The sequence below is a fragment of the Equus przewalskii genome, chromosome 17, assembly GCF_037783145.1.
Source record: "Equus przewalskii isolate Varuska chromosome 17, EquPr2, whole genome shotgun sequence".
In the NCBI taxonomy this organism is placed as follows: domain Eukaryota; kingdom Metazoa; phylum Chordata; class Mammalia; order Perissodactyla; family Equidae; genus Equus; species Equus przewalskii.
The window spans coordinates 47345785-47368553 of record NC_091847.1 but is presented as its reverse complement, the minus strand read 5'-3'; the positions used below and the strand labels follow the sequence as shown (position 1 = coordinate 47368553).

General features: G+C 40.0%; 1 protein-coding gene across 5 annotated transcripts in view; it reads left to right on the top strand.

The window, feature by feature from the left end:
- The window catches only part of STK39 (serine/threonine kinase 39), a 278661-nt gene that overhangs the window by 202625 nt on the left and 53267 nt on the right, over positions 1-22769 (top strand). For all 5 annotated transcript variants that reach the window (XM_070580065.1, XM_070580064.1, XM_070580067.1 and 2 more), the window contains exon 15: positions 21158-21210. In XM_070580065.1, the coding sequence (XP_070436166.1) occupies positions 21158-21210 (53 nt within the window). The remainder of the gene's footprint in view (positions 1-21157; positions 21211-22769) is intronic.

Here is a 22769-nt window from a genome sequence, read left to right as displayed (position 1 = left end):
ACGTGTGCCCTTCATGATGGAAGTGCACCATTGCAGAGTAAGCTTCATGGTTAAGCCAAGCATCTTTCCAATTTTGGCAAACTGCGGATACTTGGAATTTTCCAACTTAAGATGGTTTGATTTCTAGGCCAACTGATCCATGCTGTTTTATTTACATTATCTGGGACTGTTGGAAGGGATGGTTTCTTCCCAAAACATTGTAATAATGAGTGGCGTAATTTAGTGCTCCAGAGCCCAAGAACAAATTCAGTGTTTGCTAAGGGTATAAATGCTGACTTTTAGAGATTTGCTGGGATCAGATGAGAAGGAGGAGGGCATCATACAGTGGTTGCATTTTAAGGGCCACTTTACAGTAATAGGGAGAGTTGTGCATTCAGATCAGTGGTGGGGTTCTATGGGAAGCAGATAAGACTGAACTTCAGATTTCTTCTCTCACTGTGACAGTCTTCAGATTTAAAAAGAAAATCAATTCTGTAAAAATACCCAGAAACATTTTCAGGTGTTAGCCCTCACTTTAAATCATATCATGCAAATAATGAACTCCTTCGCATCCTGCTGCCTTTCTGGGATATGTTAACCCAAAGGAAGCTGCCACACTCTGCTCGCAGGTGCCTGTCCTGCTCTTCGTGTCTTTTCAACCCAGTTAGTGTCAGTAATTGGAGAACCACGTAACTCCAAGCTCAAAAACAAGTGGAAGCTTTTTGGGAGGGGTTTGTGGGAGGGGCTGGAGAGAGATTGGGGATTTTAAAATTTTTGTTGTTTTTACATTATTGTAAATAAAAGTCTTGCCGTAATCCAGCCTCCTGACGAGTGTGGCCTCAGGTGCTCTAATATATGCACATTCCTTCTGATGCCCATCAACAACCTATCAAATGCCTAGTAAGGTTATTTTCTGTGCAACTGTGTATTTTGTAAGTAGCCATTTGCTGAAGTAATTTCAGAAAAGGCCAACTTGAGGATTTATGATGTCTTTGCCAAAGGGTCATCCGTACTAGACTGTAAATACATTTACTTCTAGGCCGTTTCTCTGAAATGGATCAAAAGGGAAAATACTTACTCAGTCTCATTTATCATTAAATTTAGTTGTCTTAAGACACCACCTGTGGAAAAGCCAGGGAAGGATTCTGCTTACATTTCTAACCTAGAGTACAGTGCTATTAGCACTTATTCATTAGTCCTTCATAGTTTTTCTTCTTTGTTGGGTGGGTATTTTAAACCTAGTTGAGGGGCCAGCTCCGTGGCCGAGTGGTTAAGTTCGCGTGCTCCACTGCGGTGGCCCAGGCTTTGGATCCTGGGCGCGGACATGGCATCGCTTGTCGGGCCACGTTGAGGTGGAGTCCCACATCCCACAGCTGGAAGGACGTGCAACTAAGATATACAGCTGTGTACAGGGGGTGTTTGGGGAGATAAAGCAGAAAAAAAAAAAAGATTGGCAACAGTTGTTAGCCCAAGTGCCAATCTTTAAAAAAATAAAATAAAATAAACCTAGTTGAAAGTGATCATTTTCCCTTTAAGTTTGCTAATCTTTAGTATAGCTTTCCCTGGACTTGATTACACAAATAAATTAATAGGAAAATTACAAGAATAGGAAAGTTAAAGCATGGTTCTTGCTACCTTTGCGATCACCTAGTGAAAGTTTAAAGAATTTTGTTGTTATCTGCTCACCTTAGATTATTGCAGCTGTACCAAAATGCTCCTTGGGCTCACCTCCTTGATGAGCAGCGTATGTTCTTTCAAACTTTCAGGCAAAAATTTATCCTTTCTCGTTCTAAAGCAACAACGTTTCAAGTTCAGCTGAGCATGTGTCCGAGTTCTTGGCCAGACACAGCTTCCTTCTGATGTCCAGACACCCTGCAGCCGCCTCCCTTAGCAGTTCGTGAGCCTGCTTTCCTGGGGAGCACATAATGTCAGTCAGTCTCCTGCACGTTCACAATGGAATGTTACCTCCTTCCCACATATGTCTTAGCCAAAGTGGAAGATCCATGTTTAATCAACACGCAGACCATGAGACTGCTACAAAAACTTGTCAGAGAGTTCAGTCATGAAATTGCTGGTGCAGCGCTGGGCAAAGACACTTTTGGGGCATCAAGAAGCAGTCTGTATAGGCCATTCGTTTCTCCAGGTTCCCTGAGCTCCCTCTCTTGAGGTAAATCATCAGGAAACAATGTACCTCGGCTGTATTATTTCAGCTCCCAGCAGAAATGCCATCACTCAGGTAAAATTTAATATTGTGCCTTCAGCACATGGGAGAAAAAAATTCCCATCTTCCGCACTGCATAGTTGAAGACATTTATATGAAAAAAAGTTTCTATCTTTTACAACATAGAGGTGAAGGCATTACTCAGTGTCCCTTACAAAAGGGCTTCCATAAAAATTTCCTCCTTGGTATTAATGCCAAGGAAAAAAATCTGCCTTGCAAGTTTCTTTTTTTTGATAAAGAAAGAACTGTATCATGCAGTATTTTCCCCTTTTTGCCTCAGCTGCTAGCAAATAAAGCTAAATTTAGTGCTCAGTTGGAGTAACTGGCATCTCAAATACGTGTAATATCTCCTTCTCTGTTCCTTTTAACTAATTTCTGTTATTTTTAATAATCAAATGTTCAGTTATGTTCTGGTTTAATTTTGAAACTACTTACCATCCTTTTTGCAAGAATTAAACAAACCAAATAAATAGCTGGCAAGGAAGATTATAATTGCCCATAATAATTAGAGTTTGTAATGGTTTGCGCCTTGAAATCTACCTAGATTTCCATTATCTTGAAAATTTACCCATCCTGGAATGCTGCAAATATGTGTAACACCACCAACCTCCCTGGATACTGTATTGAGCTGCATAAATACGCCTACCGTGACGTGATGTCTAGAGCCCAAAAGGACACTTACTGAAGCCACGTCTTAGAGGTGCCTTTACATTTTTAGTATAATGGACTCACATGTTAATTCGGAGACTGATGCGTTGAAGAGAGGTATCCATCACGGAAACATTGAGGAGTTTGGGTTTTCTGCAGAAACCTCCACACTGCAAACTTTCGGGCATAAATGTTAATAAAGGCTGCTTCTAACTTACATCAGCAGATTTTAGTCAAGAGCCACACACAAAAACCCCTAACTAATAAGTGTGCGTAATATTTTTTCCTGCTAGTAAAACACGTGGGCTTTGCCTAGGCTATGTTTCTGCGCCTACCAGCTGTACACATGAGCCTAGTTTTTGTGTTGTCACTCCATTTCCCTTTTGCCCTGTAGGTAAAAATCGGTTCAATAAATATATTCACCGGACGTTCTGAATGCTGAAAAGGACTGCTACCCATGAAAATATAGTGCCATAATCTTGACAGGAAGCAGAGCCCTTACACAATAATCTATTCATTCCTGATTTACCACAGCTGGGATGTAACACAATCTATTTTATTCTGTGTAGGTAAAATATTATTAAAATTTTATGTATTAGGCGCTGAAATAAATATGACAAAATGTTACCATTTTAGAAGTTCTGGATGGTAGATACATGTGTACTGGTTTTATTTCTCTTTGTGCTTTCCTGTATGTTGCAATGTTTTTCATGATTTTCTAAAGTATGTACTGGAGAAAACAGAATCAGACATGTTTGTTTAGGTGGGAGAATGGGTAGGGTCCAGGAGAGGAAACAGCTGCGCCCTCTGCTTTGCAGGCATGGAGATTTTCAAGAGGTTTCTGTTAAAGAACAACCCAGTTTGGGTTATTTCCAGATGAAAACTATTTTTGGTAGATGGTAAAGGCAGTTATTTATGATAATATTTTTGCATGTGATTTATTCGTAGGTGTCAGCATTGTATGGAGCATAAGGAATCTCTGTATGCAAGGCTCTGCACAGGCAACTCAAGTTTAGGTGTCAGCTCTGTGAAGTCATAAGCATCGGGCTGTTTGCTCCCTACAGGCTGCAAATCTAAAAGGGTCTTTCAGGCTGCTCGATAGCCAGTGGAATGTGTCAGAGTCCTTAGCCTGAGGTTCTCGTTGCAGAAAAACCTGCAGACAACCAGTTTGTAAGGTCAAATTCTTTAAAATATGTCAGGATACCTTATTTGAAGCAAGATACCTTATTTGCCATGTTGCTGTGTGTGTGCGCAAGTGCGTACTCATGTGTATGTATGTCAGTCACTGCTCGTGTTTTTTTGTTAAAGGCAATGGTATGACTTCCTGATCTATTTGACATTGACTGTGGGCTGTGTGATGCTGCATGGCTTGGTGTAGACTAGAATTCTGGATGCTACCAACATACACTTTATAGGCCATAGGCACATTTCTGGGCGTCTGGAGGTATAATGCTGAAAGGGATTTTCATTTTCACTTTTTAGGGGACTCACTGATCCAAAAGGCTCTTTTGAGACAAGTCAAATGCAAGGCCAAGGCTTGGGGGGAGGGGGAGGTATGTGACTCAGTGATTATTCTCACACTCCTGGAGTGTGTGGCTCCTGGTATATGGAGATACACACATTTAGGAGAGCTTCGATTCCAGGCACGGCTTACGGGTACAGTGCTGATGGGTGCAGCAGTGGCTCTCCACCTTTACTTCTGCCACCACATCAATCATATGTGAAACACATTTCATCTGTAACATCTCTCATTGCACTCAGTAATTCTTAACTAGCGGTAGGGGTGTAACTGGGGGGAAAATACTTCCTTTAGAGCTTGCACCTCTGCTCACCCTGCCTGCAGTTTGAGAACCCCCAATCAAGAATAAAAAGCAGCCATCCAGATGTCTCAGTCCCAGATTTGTTGGGTGTCATTTCTACCGTTACTGGCTCCTAGGATAGGTCTGGCACTGAGTAGGTGATCAATAAGTATTTATCGAGTGTTGAGTGAATTAACCAGCTGTGTAATCTTAAGCAAGCCGCTTAATCTCTTTGGCTTCTGTTTCTTCACCGGAGGAGTGAGAGAAATGGCTTAGGTGACCTCTAGGGCCCCTTGCAATTGTAAAATTATATGATTCTGTGATTGGACCTTTGCCTCAGAGGAAGATTAATTTGACAGGAGTCTTAAGGATGGATAGAGTGAGAGCCATGAGAGGGAAAATGCTCCTTTCTCTGAATGAGCCTACTATTTCCTTCTCTACTACTATCTTTTAAGCACTTATTTACCTAGAGGTTCTCTCGGTAGTTTTACATATGTCAGCTGTCATTCTCTGGGAAGACTATAAACTCTTTAAGGACTGGAACCATGACTTTCCCCCTCCTTCTTCTGTGCGCCTCAAAAGACAAGACATCACAATGCCTGATAGCAATATGAGGGAGTCCCCACCGTGTTTTCACACAGCTCGTTTCACGGGAAGCATTATTCCCCTTTTCCTGCAGAAGAAACTGAAGGTTACACAGGTGAAGTGCTTGCTGAATGTCCTTGCTGTTGAGTGGCTGAACTGCAGTTGAGCTCAGATGATCAGTCTCCAAGTGAGAGTCACCAGTTCTTAAGAAAGGCAGCCTGGCTAGCTCACTTAAAGACTCTGCTCTGGGGAAGCCTGGGATGAACGTAAACATTCCGTCGGAGCAGCCATTGGGCTGGCCACAGGCAGCTGCTTTTTTCTCTTTCTGGTTCTTTTGTTTCTGGCCTTCTGTTGTAGGTGTGTTTCAACTTATCGTTACGTTGGCATCATTTTTCACGTCTCATTAAGTACAGCAATTTTCTTCCTGGGCTACGCATTCATCTGCCAAGGATTGCACCTGAGTAAATAGCTCCCTCAACCTTGTGTGGCCCTTTTTCCTTTGGCTGTACATCTTTAGCAACAGCATTCTCTGTGTGTATATGCATCATGTCCATGAGTGTGGGTAAAATAGCCTTCATTTGGTAACTCATTTATTCTCATCTATGGCAGATGATGGTGACCTGCTCTTCGTCAGTAGTAGTGGAGTTTTCGACAAATGGATGATTTGAGAGATCTTAAGGAGGTATAGCCCCAAAGCTTGTGGTAGGAGGCTGTCACCACCATTTGCTACCATAGGGAGCATAGAAAGACAAGTGAATTTGAGAGGAAAAGTGATGCATTCCGTTTTGGATATGCTGCATTTCCTGCTGTTTGTTTGTGCATTGCCTGGAATAGGCAATTGGATGATGGGTTTGCAGCTCTGGAGCAGTACCTGGGTTTAAGGTAAGCATTTGGAATTAATCATCCAGGGAGAGAATGAGAAGATGGTCAGAGATAGAACATTAACAGTGAGGGCACAGGCAGACAGAGATAGAGGAGTGTTTGGGGCACACAGAGATGGGCAGCTAGGGAACTGGGCTGGTAGTGTCACAGAGGCCAAGGGAGAGGCACTTCACAGAAGCCAGGCTTGTAAACTCTTCACTCATTCATGTATTCATGTATTCATTCATTCAGCAAACACTATCTATGTGCTCCCTGGGCACTGTGCTGGCTGCTGAGGGGAGAACAGTAAACAAGGCGCCATAAGGGTCTTTGCTCTTTTGGAACTTATTGTCTGAAGTGGATGAGACAGACATTAAAGTAATAACCATATGAACACATTTATGCAAAATGTGAAGTACCAAACACAGAACTGGAGGCGAGGAGAGCAAATTGGAAAAGAGTTAACCCTCGTCTGGCCACCCTCGCTCTTCTTTCCTGGTCTCCCCAAAAAGACACAACCAGGCTCCAGAGCATGTTTGGAGTCAGTCAGGTGAAGGGAGAGTGAGAGACAGGAAATTTCCAAGCAGGGGGAGAAGCTGGCTACCCCAAGATGCTGCAGCTTCCAGAAGCAATTCTCTGCTTCCTTCCTCATCATCTATCTCCCTCTTTACTGGAAATGCCCCACCAGCACACAAATGTTTCTTTTCTCCCATTTTAAAAAAGCCCTCTCTTTATCCTGCCTCCCATTAGAGCTGTTTCTCTCCATCCCCTTATAACCAGACTCCTCAAAAGAATCACCTCTGACTTTAATTCCTTTCCTGCTACTGTCTCTTGAACTCACTCCATTCAGTGGATTTTTTTTTTCAACCTTCCCACTCCACTCACACTGTTCGTTGCAAAGCCACATCTGGGAAATGAGAGCAGGCCAGGAGATGCAACATGGTCGTGTTGATGCAAATAATCCATAACCAACCTATAAATCAAAATTGGGGTGAGTTTATTATGAGCCAGAGTGAGGATTATAACCCAGGAAGACCTTAGGAGGCATTCCAGAGAAGCATGGGTTTCAGTACAGTCTTATATCTTTTTCAAACAAGAGCATACATTAAACACACCCAGAATACATTTCAAAATTTCCAGGAGGTATTCAGTTGCAAATTAGCAGGTCAACATGACCCTGATGTCAGGAAAGGGACTAATCTGGGCATTACCAATAGGATGTAGGAGGGGAAGTGTGCATTCTTAAGAGAGTGCATTCTTTATTTTAATGGTTAAGCAGATGTACAATGTATATTTGATAGGCTATAAATCAGGCTTTTTAGGTCAAGCCAAATAAGTTTTGAGCCCGAATAGTTATTCCATATACCTCAATATGTGAAAATCTCTGATCATTTCCCCTTTTGATCAATAATCTTTTGTTAGAAAGCATTGCTCATCAAAATATTGTCCCTCAATGCCAGGGTTGTTGCTCCCTGCCCTGGGTCCATCATGTCCCTCAGTGCTTGGCTTCTATTTCATTGATTTTCCCACTTATCCATTTTGAAGGGAAATACTTAGATATAGTGGACAAGCATAGAGGTATATATTAACAGGGGAAGCATTTTATAGGTTATGTAATTTGTCAGTTATTTTTAGATGATCACACAAACGTTGCACATGTGCTTTTACATGACTTCCTATAGTTACGTTGTTTATAGCAATTATAGAACAGGTAATCCACTACTTGAAATGATTAGCTTAAAAATGAACTCTTAGGCATAGCCTTAATAAGAAAAAGGGACTCATCCAGGGTTGTAAGATCAATCGGCTGTCTCAAGTTGCTGAACAATCATTCCTCTAGCTTGCGTGCCAGTCGTACAACACTGAGAAATGGTAATTAGTTTGAATGTTATGACTAATAACAAGACCTCCAAGGAGTATCAGAAATAGGAATTGCAATCCAGGTAGCAAATGGAAGCCAATACTGAAAGGGAGACAACTAAACAAATCAAGACCAGGTATAGGATCACTTAAGCCATTCACCTGCTTTTTTTTTCCATGTGCTTTAGCAGAGATGATACATTGGAAGACTCATCAGATATAAAAACACATCATTCAGTTTGAATGAGATATACATACCACCTTGGGATGCTGTAAGAAAATCTAAAGCCATTTTATTTTGAAGGACAGCCTTTCTCATGAAAGACATTTCAGTATCTAATAAGGCTATTCCTGCTTGACTATGGTTAAGGGCTTCTGTATGTGATGTAATGTCCTCTAGCTCCAAAGGGACAACTATAGCTAGCTGCTCAGTGGTCACACCAGTGGAACACTGAATGAGCCCATCTGGTGTTAAAGAGAGGGAGATTGGCAACAGGTGTTAGCTCAGTGTGAATCCTTCCCTGCGTCCAAGGGAAATTCAGGGTGCAGTATTTTAGCATCCAGGCAGTACCCAAAGCCAGAGATTTGTTCCACATAACCATTAAGTTCCATTAGGAGTCACCTGATAAATGCCTGGCCTTCAAGAGCAGTCTGTTCCAAATCAGTCATTTTCTTTAAGTATGATAGTATTTTGAAACCTTAAATGGAACAATTATAAAACAGGTATACAGTTTAAGCATTGCAAAGGTTTAAATGAGGTGATACAAGGTTAGAAATACAGGCCTGGTCCAGACTCTTGGGAGAGCTGTCTACAACAGATGCTGTCTTCTTCTCACCCTGGTTTGGAGATATTTGTCTTGGTCAGTTGAAGTCAGGTATCAGAAATAGGAACTGAAACTGACTCAAGTGGAGAGGCCTTGTTTAAAATGAGAAATGTGAATCCATGAGTCTGTGCCTTTTGATTCTGCAGCACATAAATTAGTTAAAAGTACCTGGTATGGTCCTTTCCAACAGGGTTGCAAAGAGTCTTTTATTTGATGCCTCTTCTGATAAATAAATTCTCCAGGTTATAGTCCATGATCCTTAAGGTCTGGAACCTCTCTGTGAGAAGAATCAGCTATCAACCTTTGATTTCTTTTAAGCATCTCAATGAGATGCTGACAACAATGTAATATCTCCCTTAAGCAAAGTTTGTTCATATATTTCCCCATCTAATTGCATAGGCCATCCTATTATTATCTCCAAGGGAGACAGGTGATGTTTACCAAAAGGGTGGAGATCTAAGATTAAGGAGCACTAGCAGAAGAGCTTTTGGCCATGATAGAGTAAATGCTTCTGAAAGCTTTGCCAATTGAGTTTTGATTGTGCCATTAGTTCTTTCCACCAATCCTGAGGATTGGGGATGGTAAGCACAGTGGAAATGCTGAATTATTGGCCAAATGTTACAAATAGATTTAATTATTTGTCTGGTGAAATGGGTTCCCTGGTCACCGTGTAGCTCAGGAGTAAACAGGAATTATCCTTTTCAATAATAATTTACCTAAAGCCATCACTCTTCTGAAGGAAAGGCCTCAACCCAACATGAGAACATAACAGATCATTACAAGATATATTTATCCTTGAGATGGTGGCATTTGGACAAAGTCCAATTGCCATACCTCAAAGGGTCCCTTAGGAAGGGGAAAGTGGCCTTGTGATTTATGAAATGGTTTCCCTAGATTATATTTTGGGTATAGAGCACAATGAGTATAGGCTTTATGAGCGCTGTGGGAGAAAGTTTCCAAAAATATTGTTTCCCCTCCTTTTGTTGCCACCTATATTTCTTTTCTTCCATGGTGATTTCTTGAGCCTTTGGAAGGAAATCTTGTTCTGGGGTAGCAGAGTTAATTGAAAGTAGCAGGCATTCTTGAGACTGTGGACAGCTTATCCAACTTGATAACATCCTTGTTTATCGTTTAAGTAAGACCCATCTGTAAACCAATTAAATAATAGAATGAGTCATGGTCTTTTCCTCTTGTGATGTTGGAAGCTAGGTAGCAGGGTTAAAATAGTAAATAATATTTACCTACACAATATAACCTAAGGTTTATCATCATTTACTTGACAATGCTTCCTATGCAATTTAGCATATCAAACAAGCCTAATTAGTATCCCCCCCTTTGTAGGAAGAGAGAACAAATTTCTTTGAGAAGACTCAGGGGCCCTCTGAAAGTCCTCAGAGAAATTCTCTTCCTTCTTCTAGGTCAAAAGAAAGCCTTTATTCAGGATTTGAATTTTTTTTGGCTGGGGAAGCTTGTCAAATATCAAAAGGTTTTAAAACACTTGTTCAAATAGGAAACAACTCTCACTGTGAAACAATGCTCAGGTGTGTATATTCAAAATGACAACAGAAACAGTCAAGGGCAAACAGGGAGTTAAAACAGTCAAAAATTCTTAATAGTGAGACCTCAGTCTTTCTGAAGATAGAAAATTATTTTAACAAAACATAGATTTTCTGTCTTTTAGGTAGACTTACTCAAAGGTAAGAAAAATCCTTTATAACTTCTTTATCAAGAGCAGACCAAAAGTTCAAGAAAATTATCCTTTTGAGAGAGAAGACCAAATTCTAGTTTTTGCGTCAGCTCATTTTTGACATTAAGACTCATTTACTTAATTGGATTTACTTTAATCTTAGCCAACTTGACCAGGCATGAAGCTCCTTTCAAAATCTCTCTTTCACAAACCTTCTATAGCTTTCTTTTTACATTCAGAATTTGTCCCATGCTTGCTTGCTTTCCTTCTAGTATTTTAGGACAAACTTATCTTTCTTAACCCAACAAACAAAAGTACTTCCATTCTTTATACCTTTTCTGAAAGCATATATTTTACTTCCCTTGAATACAAAGTTGTTTTCTTCCTTGATTTCTAGTGGCTTTTTTTGTTTTTAAAGATTGGTACCTGAGCTAACAACTTGCCAATCTTTTTTTTTTGGTTTTTACTTTTTCTCCCCAAATCCCCCCAGTAGATAGTTGTATACTTTTAGTTGTGGGTCCTTCTAGTTGTGGCATGTGGGATGCCACCTCAGCATGGCCTGATGAGTGGTGCCATGTCCACACCCAGGATCTGAACTGGCGAAACCCTGGGCCACCGAAGCGGAGCAGCAAACCTCACCACTTGGCCATGGGGCCAGCCTCTCTAGTAGCTTTAATTACATATACTAGTTGGAATTTTTAACCCTTACGGACTCTAGAAAAAACTAAAAAGGTAAGCAATTATGAACTGTGTTTTATATCAGCATTCTAAACTCTTTTCATAATTTCTAGAAACATGCTACTTCACAATAATAAAACATAAGGCATGTTTACTCATAGACCCAAAGACCTTTTAGTTTCACTGTAATAAGCTAGAAGTAGATAAACTTAGATATGTTTAGCAATAATGTTTCACTATGTTATCTTACTTGAAAATGATCTATATACTCAACAAATTTTTATCATTTAACTTAATTTACCAAAACTCTAAAATTTTAAGTTACCAAAAAGAATTTGGAAGCTGTTTTTTTCAAGCATACAGACCAGAAAACATAATTATTGTAGCCACAAACTCTTACCCATTTTCATCTATCTAAATTGTTTCCAACAATTATGTTAAGATTACCCACGAAAACTTCGTGGGACATTAGACAAAATTAGCTATCATTTAAAGCTATTATTTTGCTGACGAATTTGTAACAGGGATAACAAGAGCTTATTTGACTAGTAAACCCAGGCTACATGTCTGCATCATATCCAAATACTGACAACTCTAAGGACATGCCTATTTCAGTCAAACCAACAAACTTAAACAGGCTTTCATTTACCAAAGATTAATTTATTTCATGTTAACTTGAAAGACATTTGGGTTAATTTCTATTACATTTAGAATTTATGAAAGCACTGACTTTAAGCCAATTAAACAAGGTCTTAATTTTGGCCATACCACCTGGAAGTAAAATATCACACGTATATAACATACATATAGACACACATACACAGAGTCTCCACAGCTATTGTTTTTAAAATTACTTCCATGAATCAGTACAGTAATACAAAGCTCTGTAGTTATGAATCCAAATTTTGTTTTAAGCTTTTTTACCAATATTTGTGGAGAAGTTACTCAAGATGCTAGATTTTTGGCAAGGTTGCTCGTATGGCCATTTTTCTGGCCTTTTCCCTTTTTTCCCCTTCAGTTTTAGGAATTGGTGATGAGCTAGATAACAGTTCCCAAAGAGGCGAGGCCATAATCCTTTTTGAGATAAAGGAACTGTGTGGAATCTGAACTGCCTCTAGAACTGTTTTCCCAGTCTTACAGGGGTTTTTAAGTTGAAGACAGTTGTTCTAACTGTCCAACTGCATCACCCTAACTTCCTTTTTTCCCTCTGGGTGCTTAGTTTTGTTTTGCTTTTGATTTTTTTTTTTTTCTGGGAAGATTAGCTCTAAGCTAACATCTGCCACCAATCCTCCTCTTTTTGTTGAGGAAGCCTGGCCCTGAGCTAACATCTGTGCCCACTTTTCTCTACTTTTATATGTGGGACACCTACCACAGGTGGCTTGCCAATCGGTGCCATGTCCATACCTGGGATCCAAACCTGTGAACCCTGGGCCACAGAAGCGGAACGTGCGAACTTAACTGCTGCGCCACTGGGCCAGTCCCTGGGTGCTTAGTTTTATTTTAACCTAGGGAAAAAGGCCTGAAAAGAAAATTCCTATTAGGCTCTGAATATCAGCTTCCACTTTGGCCAAATTTCTGATCTAAGTTGCTAAATCCTTTTGAATACCTTGTCAGGTTTTGGCCAGGACAACAGTAACTACCTGGTGGTATTGAACAGTTCCAGTAATCTTTAGCATAGCAGTTTCCCAGAAAATCTCTCAGAGTTTCATTGACACAGAGGGTAGATTGCGGGAGTGTCTAATGGCCTAATATATTCTTTCAAGTACTATTTATAACTGAATTTTCTATTAGCTTAAACTTTCAATAAGATTATTTTGGAATGTTAAAGTTTTTGCTTTTTAAGTGCAGATTTTAAATGATTTTATCTCATCAGAACATTCCTTCTAATGGCCAATGTAATTCCTCTGAGGCTGGCAGCAGTTTGGTTAAGGACCCTTAGCAGCGAATGGGTTGCAACCCACATTTATGTCTGACTATCTCTGACCGCAAAATGGGGTACAACTGCATTTTGTCTTACCATATCTTGGGACCTCCAAAGTGATGATTATTAAGCCAAGCCCTCAGGACATGAAACAAGCTTGGGGAATTTTTTTTTTTTTTTTTTTTTTTGCTGTTCTTTATGAATATTTGCAGCTTCCAGAACCTTTAGTTTCAGCAATTGTGTTGGAAGTTGGCAAGCTCACGTCTTTAAAAATTTCTGTTACCTGGCTCTTAAAAAAAGAGCCCTACAGTGGCCACTCAAATTTCAAATTATCCTGGGTTATCTTGCCAGCCATTTACAGCTATCCTTATTTTGTTAAGCACTTGCAAGTTTCAACATGAAGCCCTCCAGAGTTCAGAGGGGAGGCTGCCAATTCGGGAACTGGTCAGGCTTTTAGGAGCTCAATTTCCCACTTCTTTTAGTTTTCTTTTGCTATAAAGTCTGAACAATTCCTAAGGACACTGTAGTGGGTCAGAAGGGCACTGCTTGTGTGTGTTACTCCCTAAAGAAAAGTCATAAACACTCTCTTAATGTGCCTTGGTTTCTCCTGCCAGCAGCCTAAAACTACTACAGGGGCTTGGAGCTGGGGTGACCAACCCTCATATGAACTTCCCGGAACGAGCCTTCAATTAATTAACATGAATGATACTGGAGTTCCCTATGGGACCGCTACACATCGTGAGGCATTTGATCTTCCAACGCTCCTGCTGAGGTTCTCAGTCACCTGAGAATGCCTTTCGTCCAGGAGGAGCAATGTCCCTCTTCTTCAGAGCTGAACGCATTCAGTCTCTCGTTTCTCTATCAAGCAGTTTGTTCAGAGTTTATAAGCACAATTCTTTCTAATTTAAAGCCAAATTAAAAAGGTCAGCCTGCCCCTTTCCCTCCAAAGTTCCCTCTAGGCCCCCCTGGTCTAGGAAATTCCCCCTAGGTTTCTCTTTCCTGGGAATCCCCTCCTAGGCTCCTCTTCCCTAGGGTATGTGCCAGTACCCCTTTAAGACACCTAGTCTTAAGGTTTGAAACAGCTCATATAAACTCTGGACCATTGACTTAAAATAAGGAGGTCTGGATTTCAGGAGAACTCACCGGGGTCACTTGAAGAATTCAGTGATCCAGGGGGGCTCAATGGGCCCCTATTGGTACCGAATGTCAGTTCACTGTAGATTCCAGGTGGTCTCCAGTGGGTTTCTATGAAATCCTGCTACAACTACGCCAAGAAATGCCAATGCAAATAATCTGTAACCAACCTATAAATCAAAATTGGTGTGAGTTTGTTATGAGCCAGAGTGAGGATTATAACCCAGGAAGGCCTTAGAAGGCGTTCCAGAGAAGCATGGGTTGGTAGAGTCTTATATCTTTTTAGAACAAGAACATACATTAAACACACCCAGGATACATTTTCGTCAAAATTTCCAGGAGGTATTCAGTTGCAAATTAGCAGGTCAACATGACCCTGATGTCAGGAAAGGGACTAATCTGGGCGTTACCAATATGGCATAGGAGGGGAAGTGTGCATTCTTAAGAGAGTGTATTCTTTACTTCAGTGGTTAAGCAGATGTACAATGTATGTTTGATAGGCCATAAGGTAGGCTTTTGAGTTCAAGCCAAATAAGTTTTGAACCTGAATAGTAGCCCATATACCTCAATATGTGAAAATCTCTTGTCAGTGGGCAGGGAAAGAGCAGGAGAGACAAGGGTGGGGAGATAACCAGAGCAGGTCTTGGAGGGGTCATGCTAAGGATTTTGAATTTTTTTTTATTAAGAATAAAGGGAAGAAAATGGAGTTTTTCAGCAAGGGGGTGGCATGATCAGGTTTGCAGGTAACAAGTTGACTGGCTCCTGTGTGGACTGTGAGCTTGAACGTGGAGAAGACGGGTTAGGAGCATGTAAGACTCAGGGCAGGGCCCAGAGTGCCTCAGGTAGGGTGTGTACTGGGGAAGAAAATGGGTGGCATTTATCAGGTTCTAGATTTAGCTCAGGCCTCCTATTCAGGCACACGATTTTGGCTATATCTTTTACCCTTTCTAAGCCTCAGCTTTACTTCTCTGTAAAATGAGTAGTAATAGTTGTCCGTTCTTCAAGGGTTGTTTTGAGGGTGGAATGAGATAACATATGTGAAGCACCAGGCACATACTGGCAGATAGTTAATGCTGTTAATTATTATTTTCCCTGTATCACAGTTGAGGAAACAGATTACAGAGGCCAAACAAGTAGTGAGTGGATTTGAATGTAGTCCTCTCTCTCCGCAGCTCACAGTATCTCCTCATTCTGCACCAGGCTGCCTCTGGGTGTGGCGGGAAATGCCCAGCTAGCTCAGGGGGAGCTGTAGTCCATTTCTCCTCTTAAACCTGAAGGAAAGGACTTCAGTTCAGTGCCAAGAGTAGAAAAGGAGCAAGCTGAACTAAAAATGATGTCCTCACTGATTCCTGGCCCATCCTATTTGAAAGGTTCCCATCCTGCTCCCAGTAGGGGGAGACATTCCAGGAGTCCAGGGGTGTGTGGGGATCTTTCTGGACTTCCTTCAATACCCACAGCTTCATCCTGACCTGGAATCTCAAAAGAAGAAGAAGGCTGTTGGCTAAGAAATCCTCTGCTGCTTAGGAGGGAGGGGCTGCCACTGGATCCCTGGGAAACCTGCTGCCCTCACAGGGACCCTGGGTGGCATTACCCTGACTGCATCCTTCAACCTCAGAGCTTTGGAAAATGGTTGACTTTCACCCTCACTCCAGAGCATTGCTGTGGTGGAGGGTATGCAGTGCCAGTGACGCTTACAGTTTATGATGTCCTTTGACAATGAGTGCTCTTTGGATTTCTAAGCCTTTTAACAACATCTGTTCTTAGCGTGCCTGTGCCTCCATGCATTTGTTGGCGTGCGCTAAGAGCCATTGAGGTGAAGCTGAAAAATATGAGTAGTCCTGACCCGGCATTTTGGCTTTGAAGCGCTCCAGGAGCAATAACTCTGTCAGATTGTCCTGACATGGTATATTAAGAGATTCAGAAAGATGCTACATCCTGTAGAATATATATTTCAGCTGCTTGGGCCTTCTGTATCTCTGCCATCAGGAAGAGTTACGTGTTCACTCATGTGTTTGTCGTCACCACCCTCTTAGCCAGCTGCCTCATTTGAGTGTTCACTATTGTCCCCTGCAGATGAATTAAAAGAGTAAGAAGAAAAACCTTACGCATGCCAATCTGTATTCCGAACTTCTCACTTTGAATGGACGTAGCAAAAAGAAAATGTTTGTTGGTACTGAAAATTTCAAATTTCCAGCTTCTCTGAAAAATCTGAATATTTAGCAACATTGAGCCTGAATTCCTGCCTGGCCTAACCAGCTGGTGCTGAGTAGTGGTTTCCCCCTTTAAATGGGAAGCTTTCCAGCTGGCAAAGTCACCCCATCTCCCTGGTTTTTTTTAATACACTTCCTGCTTTACTCATTTAAAGTTCCTGCCGTGATGCTTACAAATTGCTTGTGAGAGCATAAATTGGTACAACTTAAATGAAGGAGAATTTGACAATATTTATCAAATTGCAAATGCATATATGTACTTTGCCCAAGCAATTTCCTTCTAGAAATTTATTTTTATACTCATATACTTGCAATAGGACATGAGAATAAGGTTATTCATTGAAGCATTGTTTATAATAGTGCAAGACTGGAAACAATCTGTTTACAGAATGGCAACTGGCTAAAAAGAGGAAAGAGCATACAACAGAATCCTATGTAGCCATAAAAAAAGAATGAGAAAGCTCTCTTTGAGCCAATATGGAGAAATTTCAAGGTGTATTTTGTTAAAAAAAAATAATAAAAAAAGGAAGGTGCTGAACAATGGGTAGTATGCTACCATTTGTATTAAACAGGCTGGAAGAAACTCTATATGTCTATTTGCTAGAATATGCATAAAACATCTCAGGAAGGAGGCACAAATAGCCTATAGCAACGATCGCCACTATGAGACGAATCAGGTAGTTGAGTGACAGGAGTGGGAGGGCTGGTTTTTAGAGAATACAGTACCCTGTCTTACCTTTTGATTTTTAAACCATGTGATTTTATCATCTCTTTTAAAAAATAAATTTCCTGCCTGAGTCCCGTAGGCATTTGCATTTTTTATGCAATATACACATACAATGAGAAATAAGGTGTTATGCCTTACCAAATTTAAGAGGTTTTTTTTTAATGGATTAAAAAAGGGTTTTTAATAAGGGTTATCAAAGGTAGCCTTCGTCTTGAAGCTGTTAACTCTCAAGTTTTAAATGTTTCCTCTGTAAAGTTGCACAGACTTAGTTTCTGGCCTTAAATCATCCCTATTTTCAGCTTCCCTGAAATTAAGAGTATCCTGTGCCGTATCAATTAAAGTAAATGTACTTTCAATTAAAGGTGTTAAGTATGAGTCTGAAAAGATTAATTCTTTATAAAAGGATGACCTTCAGTAGTTAGATCCAATTAGGCATTTTTCCAACTATATTTCATCCTGATGGGACAGGTCTACTATTCATAATCAATCACTGTGATCTTTTCAAAGGTGGGTGTTATAGGTTCAGAGTCATAAAAGAATGACTTGACTAGGCAACCTGCATAACTTGAGCCCCAGCTGATGTAGATAGAGATTGTGGCTTTTGGGTATTACTTTTGTGGCATTAATGTGAAAAGAATCAGGATGTGCATGATGATATTTTGGGTACGGTTCTCATATCTCTCTTCTCATGGCCTTTGTAGAACAAACTGATTTAGACAAGACTGATCAAAGGAAAGAAAGGAAGAGGACTGATGAATTAGCATCAAATCAAATTCCCCCCTCCTCTCATTTCATTATTAAATACATTATAAACACTTGCTTTCCTAGTGATCGCTTTTTCTCATTGGATTGTTTTAGTTCTAATTCATCCTTTACTGATATACAGCACACAAAACCAAGGCTATTAAATAAATGAATGCTTGCTGATCTTTTTATGGTAACATGCAAAATCTTGGGAAATGTTTTCTCTCGAAAGTGAAAGGAATTGAGCATTTCTATTTGTTTTAGGTATTTCCAACGTACAATTCTCAGTCCTCACTCTGCCATTCATTAAATTTATAAACTTGGAAAAGCCTTGAATGTACTCACATGAAAAATGGAAAACAAGTAGTACCTACTTTGTATATCTCAAAGGTTGTTTTTCGGGTCAAATGAGATTTTCTTTTTCTGCTTTTTATCCCCAAATCCCCCCAGGACATGGTTGTATATTTTAGTTGTGAGTCCTTCTAGTTATGGCATGTGGGACGCCACCTCAGCGTGGCCTGATGAATGGTGCCGTGTCCGTGCCCAGGATCCGAACCAGCGAAACCCTGGGCCACCGAAGCGGAGTGGGCGAACTTAACCACTTGGCCATGGACAGGACCGGCCCCCAAATGAGATTTGATGTCAGTGTTTCTCAAAGTGTGGTCCTGTTACCCCTGGGGGTCCTTGAGACCTTTTCAGGAAGCCTGTGAGGTCAAAACTATTTTGATAATAATATTAAGAAATTATTTGCCTTTTTTACTCTCATTCTTTCACATATGTATGGTGGAATTTTCCAACAACTGGCTACATGATGTATGATGTTGCAACAGACTGAAGACAGAAGCAAATATAAAAATTCAGATATCTTAAGCCAGACATCACAGAGGTGTACAAAAATAGAAAACAATGCGCTCTTTTCACTGATTTTCCTTTTGGAAAGTAATTTTTCATTAAAAAATTTTTTTTACATTAATGTAATGGGTTAATTATTATCATTTTCAAATAAGTTAATAAATATTTTTAAATTTATCAGTTTTAATTTCCACTACAGTAAATATTGACAGATATTTAATAAATAACATAAACAAAAGTTCCATAGGGGTCCTTAATACTTTTTAATAATGTAAAGGGGGAGCTGGCCTGGTGGCGCAGTGGTTAAGTGCACATGCCCAGGGTTCGCCGATTCGGATCCCGGGTGCAGACATGGCACCGCTTGGCAAGCCATGCTGTTGTAGGCGTCCCATGTATAAAGGAGAGGAAGATGGGCACAGATGTTAGCTCAGGGCCAGCCTTCTTCAGCAGAAAGAGGAGGATTGGCGGCAGTTAGCTCAGGGCTAATCTTCCTCAAAAAAAAAAAAGAATGTAAAGGGGTCCTAAGACCAAAAAGTTTGATAACTGTTGATACATATGAAGGCACTATGTAAATGTGTGGTGACTTTGGTAGTTTATTAAGAAAGTTTAGGCTGTTTAAACAATCCAACATGCAAACAGTCTTTCCACTGCACACATTGATCGTGCTTAGTCTGGGGACCACGATGATCTCTGAGCCCTCTCCAGTTGTCTGCAATTTCATGTGTTGGTCATATGTGTACTTTTTTTTTTTTTTTTTAAAGATTTTATTTTTTCCTTTTTCTCCCCAAAGCCCCCCGGTACATAGTTGTGTATTCTTCGTTGTGGGTTCTTCTAGTTGTGGCATGTGGGACGCAGCCTCAGCGTGGTCTGATGAGTAGCGCCATGTCCGCGCCCAGGATCCGAACTAACGAAACACTGGGCCGCCTGCAGCGGAGCGCACGAACTTAACCACTCGGCCACGGGGCCAGCCCCCATATGTGTACTTTTTTAGAATGAGAGTTTATAATTTTCAGAGTCTCAGAAGGGCCTAAAAGAAAAACAGCTGTAGGAATGGCTGATGCTCCCTACACACATTCTAACTCTGAGAGGAATAGTGATAAAGTCAAGGTGGGGACACCTGAAGTGAGATGCATAGTGGTTCAAGGCTCTTATTAGGTCTGTGACCTGGGCTTGGGTGTCTCCTGAGTTCTTGACCTTTTACTTCTCTGCTTGTGGAAAGGTGTTAGACTTGTGCCAGCTTCTCTAGGCACTGGGGAGAAGGGCTTGCTGTCAGTATCATGCCTTTGTCATCTTGCTGGGCCTCCTTGCACTTAGTGTGGTAGGACGTAAAGAACCAAGATCAGGCTACAGACAAAAAAGGGCCCAGAGACTGGTGTATGCATGATTTGGACACTGTCCATAGAGACCAGGAGATATTACGTGGAGTTTTAGAGTACCAAACTGGAGTAGCGAATGGGATTTGATCAGACTCTCCTGGCTCTAGAAGGAGGATGTTCAGGGAAAGGTATTCAGGCCATCTCTGTCTCTGTCTAGGACACCCTCAGTGGCTGAGCAAATAGTTGAGTGCTTACAGAAATTGCTATTTCATATTTCCTACTGCAGTTTCTTAAGGTGTTTTTATTAACTTTAGCATCTGTTGAGAGTTACTCATAATATTTTAACGTTCTTATGAGAATTTAAAACTATTCTAATTATAGTTCATTGCTCTTATTATCATTTCTTGAAGTTAATATAAATGGAAAACTCATATCTTAGATATTTATTTGTTCCATGTTTCCCCAGTGTTGTTTAACTTTTTGATTGAAATATACATAGTATATGTATGTATTGCAGTTTTATGTAAGCATTTTATATTTACGTAAATAAAGTTCTATATATCCAATGGGTAATTTAATAACATTTAGAGGTCCCTCTGTATTTAGGTAAAACTTTTAACTACAATATGTACACCTTATGCTGGCGTTTTGTTGCATGATTTAATGTATGGTGCTGTCAGGAACTTCATTGCTAAAACTATCTTCCCTGTTTCACGTTTAAAACTAATTTGATAAAATACTGTTTTCCCAGGAAAAATGTGAAAAATATGTTGAGTATTATTTATTCTAGACTAAAAGCTTCTGAAAATTTTAATTTGGAAGTTATATTTAAGGTTACTGATTTAGTGTATATTTTAGAAAAGTGAACATTTTATTTTTGGAATTTTATGATATAAGCATGTTTAGATAAGGCAAATTCAATTAATTAAACAAATATCTCCCTTTATTATTGTCCTAACTCTCTCTTCCAGTTGAGGAAGTATTTGGATGTAACCTGAAGCTGTAAAATGTTATCTACATGTTAGTAGCATCTTATAAAAATTGGAATACATTTAGTTTGATTAAACTCTGCTTCATTAGATTTTAATGTGCTATATGTTATGTGTTTCAGAAACTCCAGAAAGGAGCTTAATGACATACGATTTGAGTTTACTCCAGGAAGAGGTAAGTTTTAATTGAAATTATTATTTTACTGCTGCAAAGAACATTTCAGAAATTGATCACAAGCATGTGGTTATAATTTGCTATTCAAAGTGCTTTCTCTAAAAACAAAGGAAGGAGGGTGGGGGGAAGGAAGAAAGGAAGGATTTGCAGTAATTGTGGGTATCTAAACTGAATCACTGCTGACTATGTGAATCCCAGTGACACGTGCTGCACAATATATAATATGCACATAGACATGAAATATATCAGCTCAACTATGAGAAGAGGTAGTGGCATGGTGATGCAGGGCCTGAAGGACCTTCTGATGAGCGTACTGACAAGCATACAGCAGTGCTAATGAGGGCTGAGCAACAAACAGTGATATACAAATGGTAGCATGCTTCACCTCTGTGACCTCAGTTCAGGTTACATGAAGCCTGTGTTTAGGAGTATCTGTGGCCTCTGTTTGCTGCAGGCACCACTGGTAAGCTTGGTCGGCACAATGCCAGTCTTGCAGCTGAATAAAATTTTAGTATTTTAAATAATTGCTATTACAACAGCTTAAAGGCAAGATTGGTTTTTCTTTCAGCTCCTGGATGCCTGGAAGCCATAGAACCATGGCTTACTTCTGGGTATCTCTAGCACCTGACAAGTGTCTGGTATGCAGGAGAATCTTGAGTAATTTTGGTTAGTTAATGGATAAATAACATATATAAATAGGCTTTGGAAAGCACAAGACTGGTTATTAAACAAAAGTTATTTCCACTATTTAGTTTATAACCAGAACAACCTAGAGCAGTGAAAATCAGATGCTAATGGTAAGACTGACTCTTTTCCCTGACCTCTGGTTTCAGATTCTTATGTACATGATGACAGCCTCGATGTCTATATTGAGTATCTTTCTAAAATACATCAGTCTCATACATTTGGATATATTAATATATGTAAGCTAATGACACTGTCATTATTTTATGTATTGAAGCTCCACATAAATTTTAATTTGATTAAATAGTTTTTGTTAAAATTTTGAAAATCCGAAAAGTTCTAGCTTGATATCTGTTCACTTAACTGCTTTGACCTCCCGGATGTTATCATCTGTAAGAAACCACAAACTCAAATGCTTACAGGAGCCAAAGTGAATGGTGGGGACCTCAGGAAACTAGAAAGTTCTGTCTAAAAACATTCAGGTTCAGTTTTTAAAAAAACATTGCCAACCAAACAAAGCATGTTCCTGGGCCATATGTGGTCATAGATTCACTGGCCCTGATCTCTAGTCCCCTGTAAGCACAAAGATTTAATGATTGCCAGCATATTTGAATTAAACTAACATATGAAGTACCTTTTACAAAATAAATGTAAATAGAGCCCCTAATGAATTTGCTAACTGATCTTTCTTTCTGGGAACATCCATCTTTGACAATTTAGAGTTGGTCTGTGAACCTGTACAGCGCCAGTTAGTTACTGTCATCAAAAAGCTATCTATTTTTTCATAATACAAAAATATTGACCGACCAATACTGTGATGAAACCTAGTAATTATATAATAAATGTTTCAAGTGCAGTAAGTAAAAGAACAGATT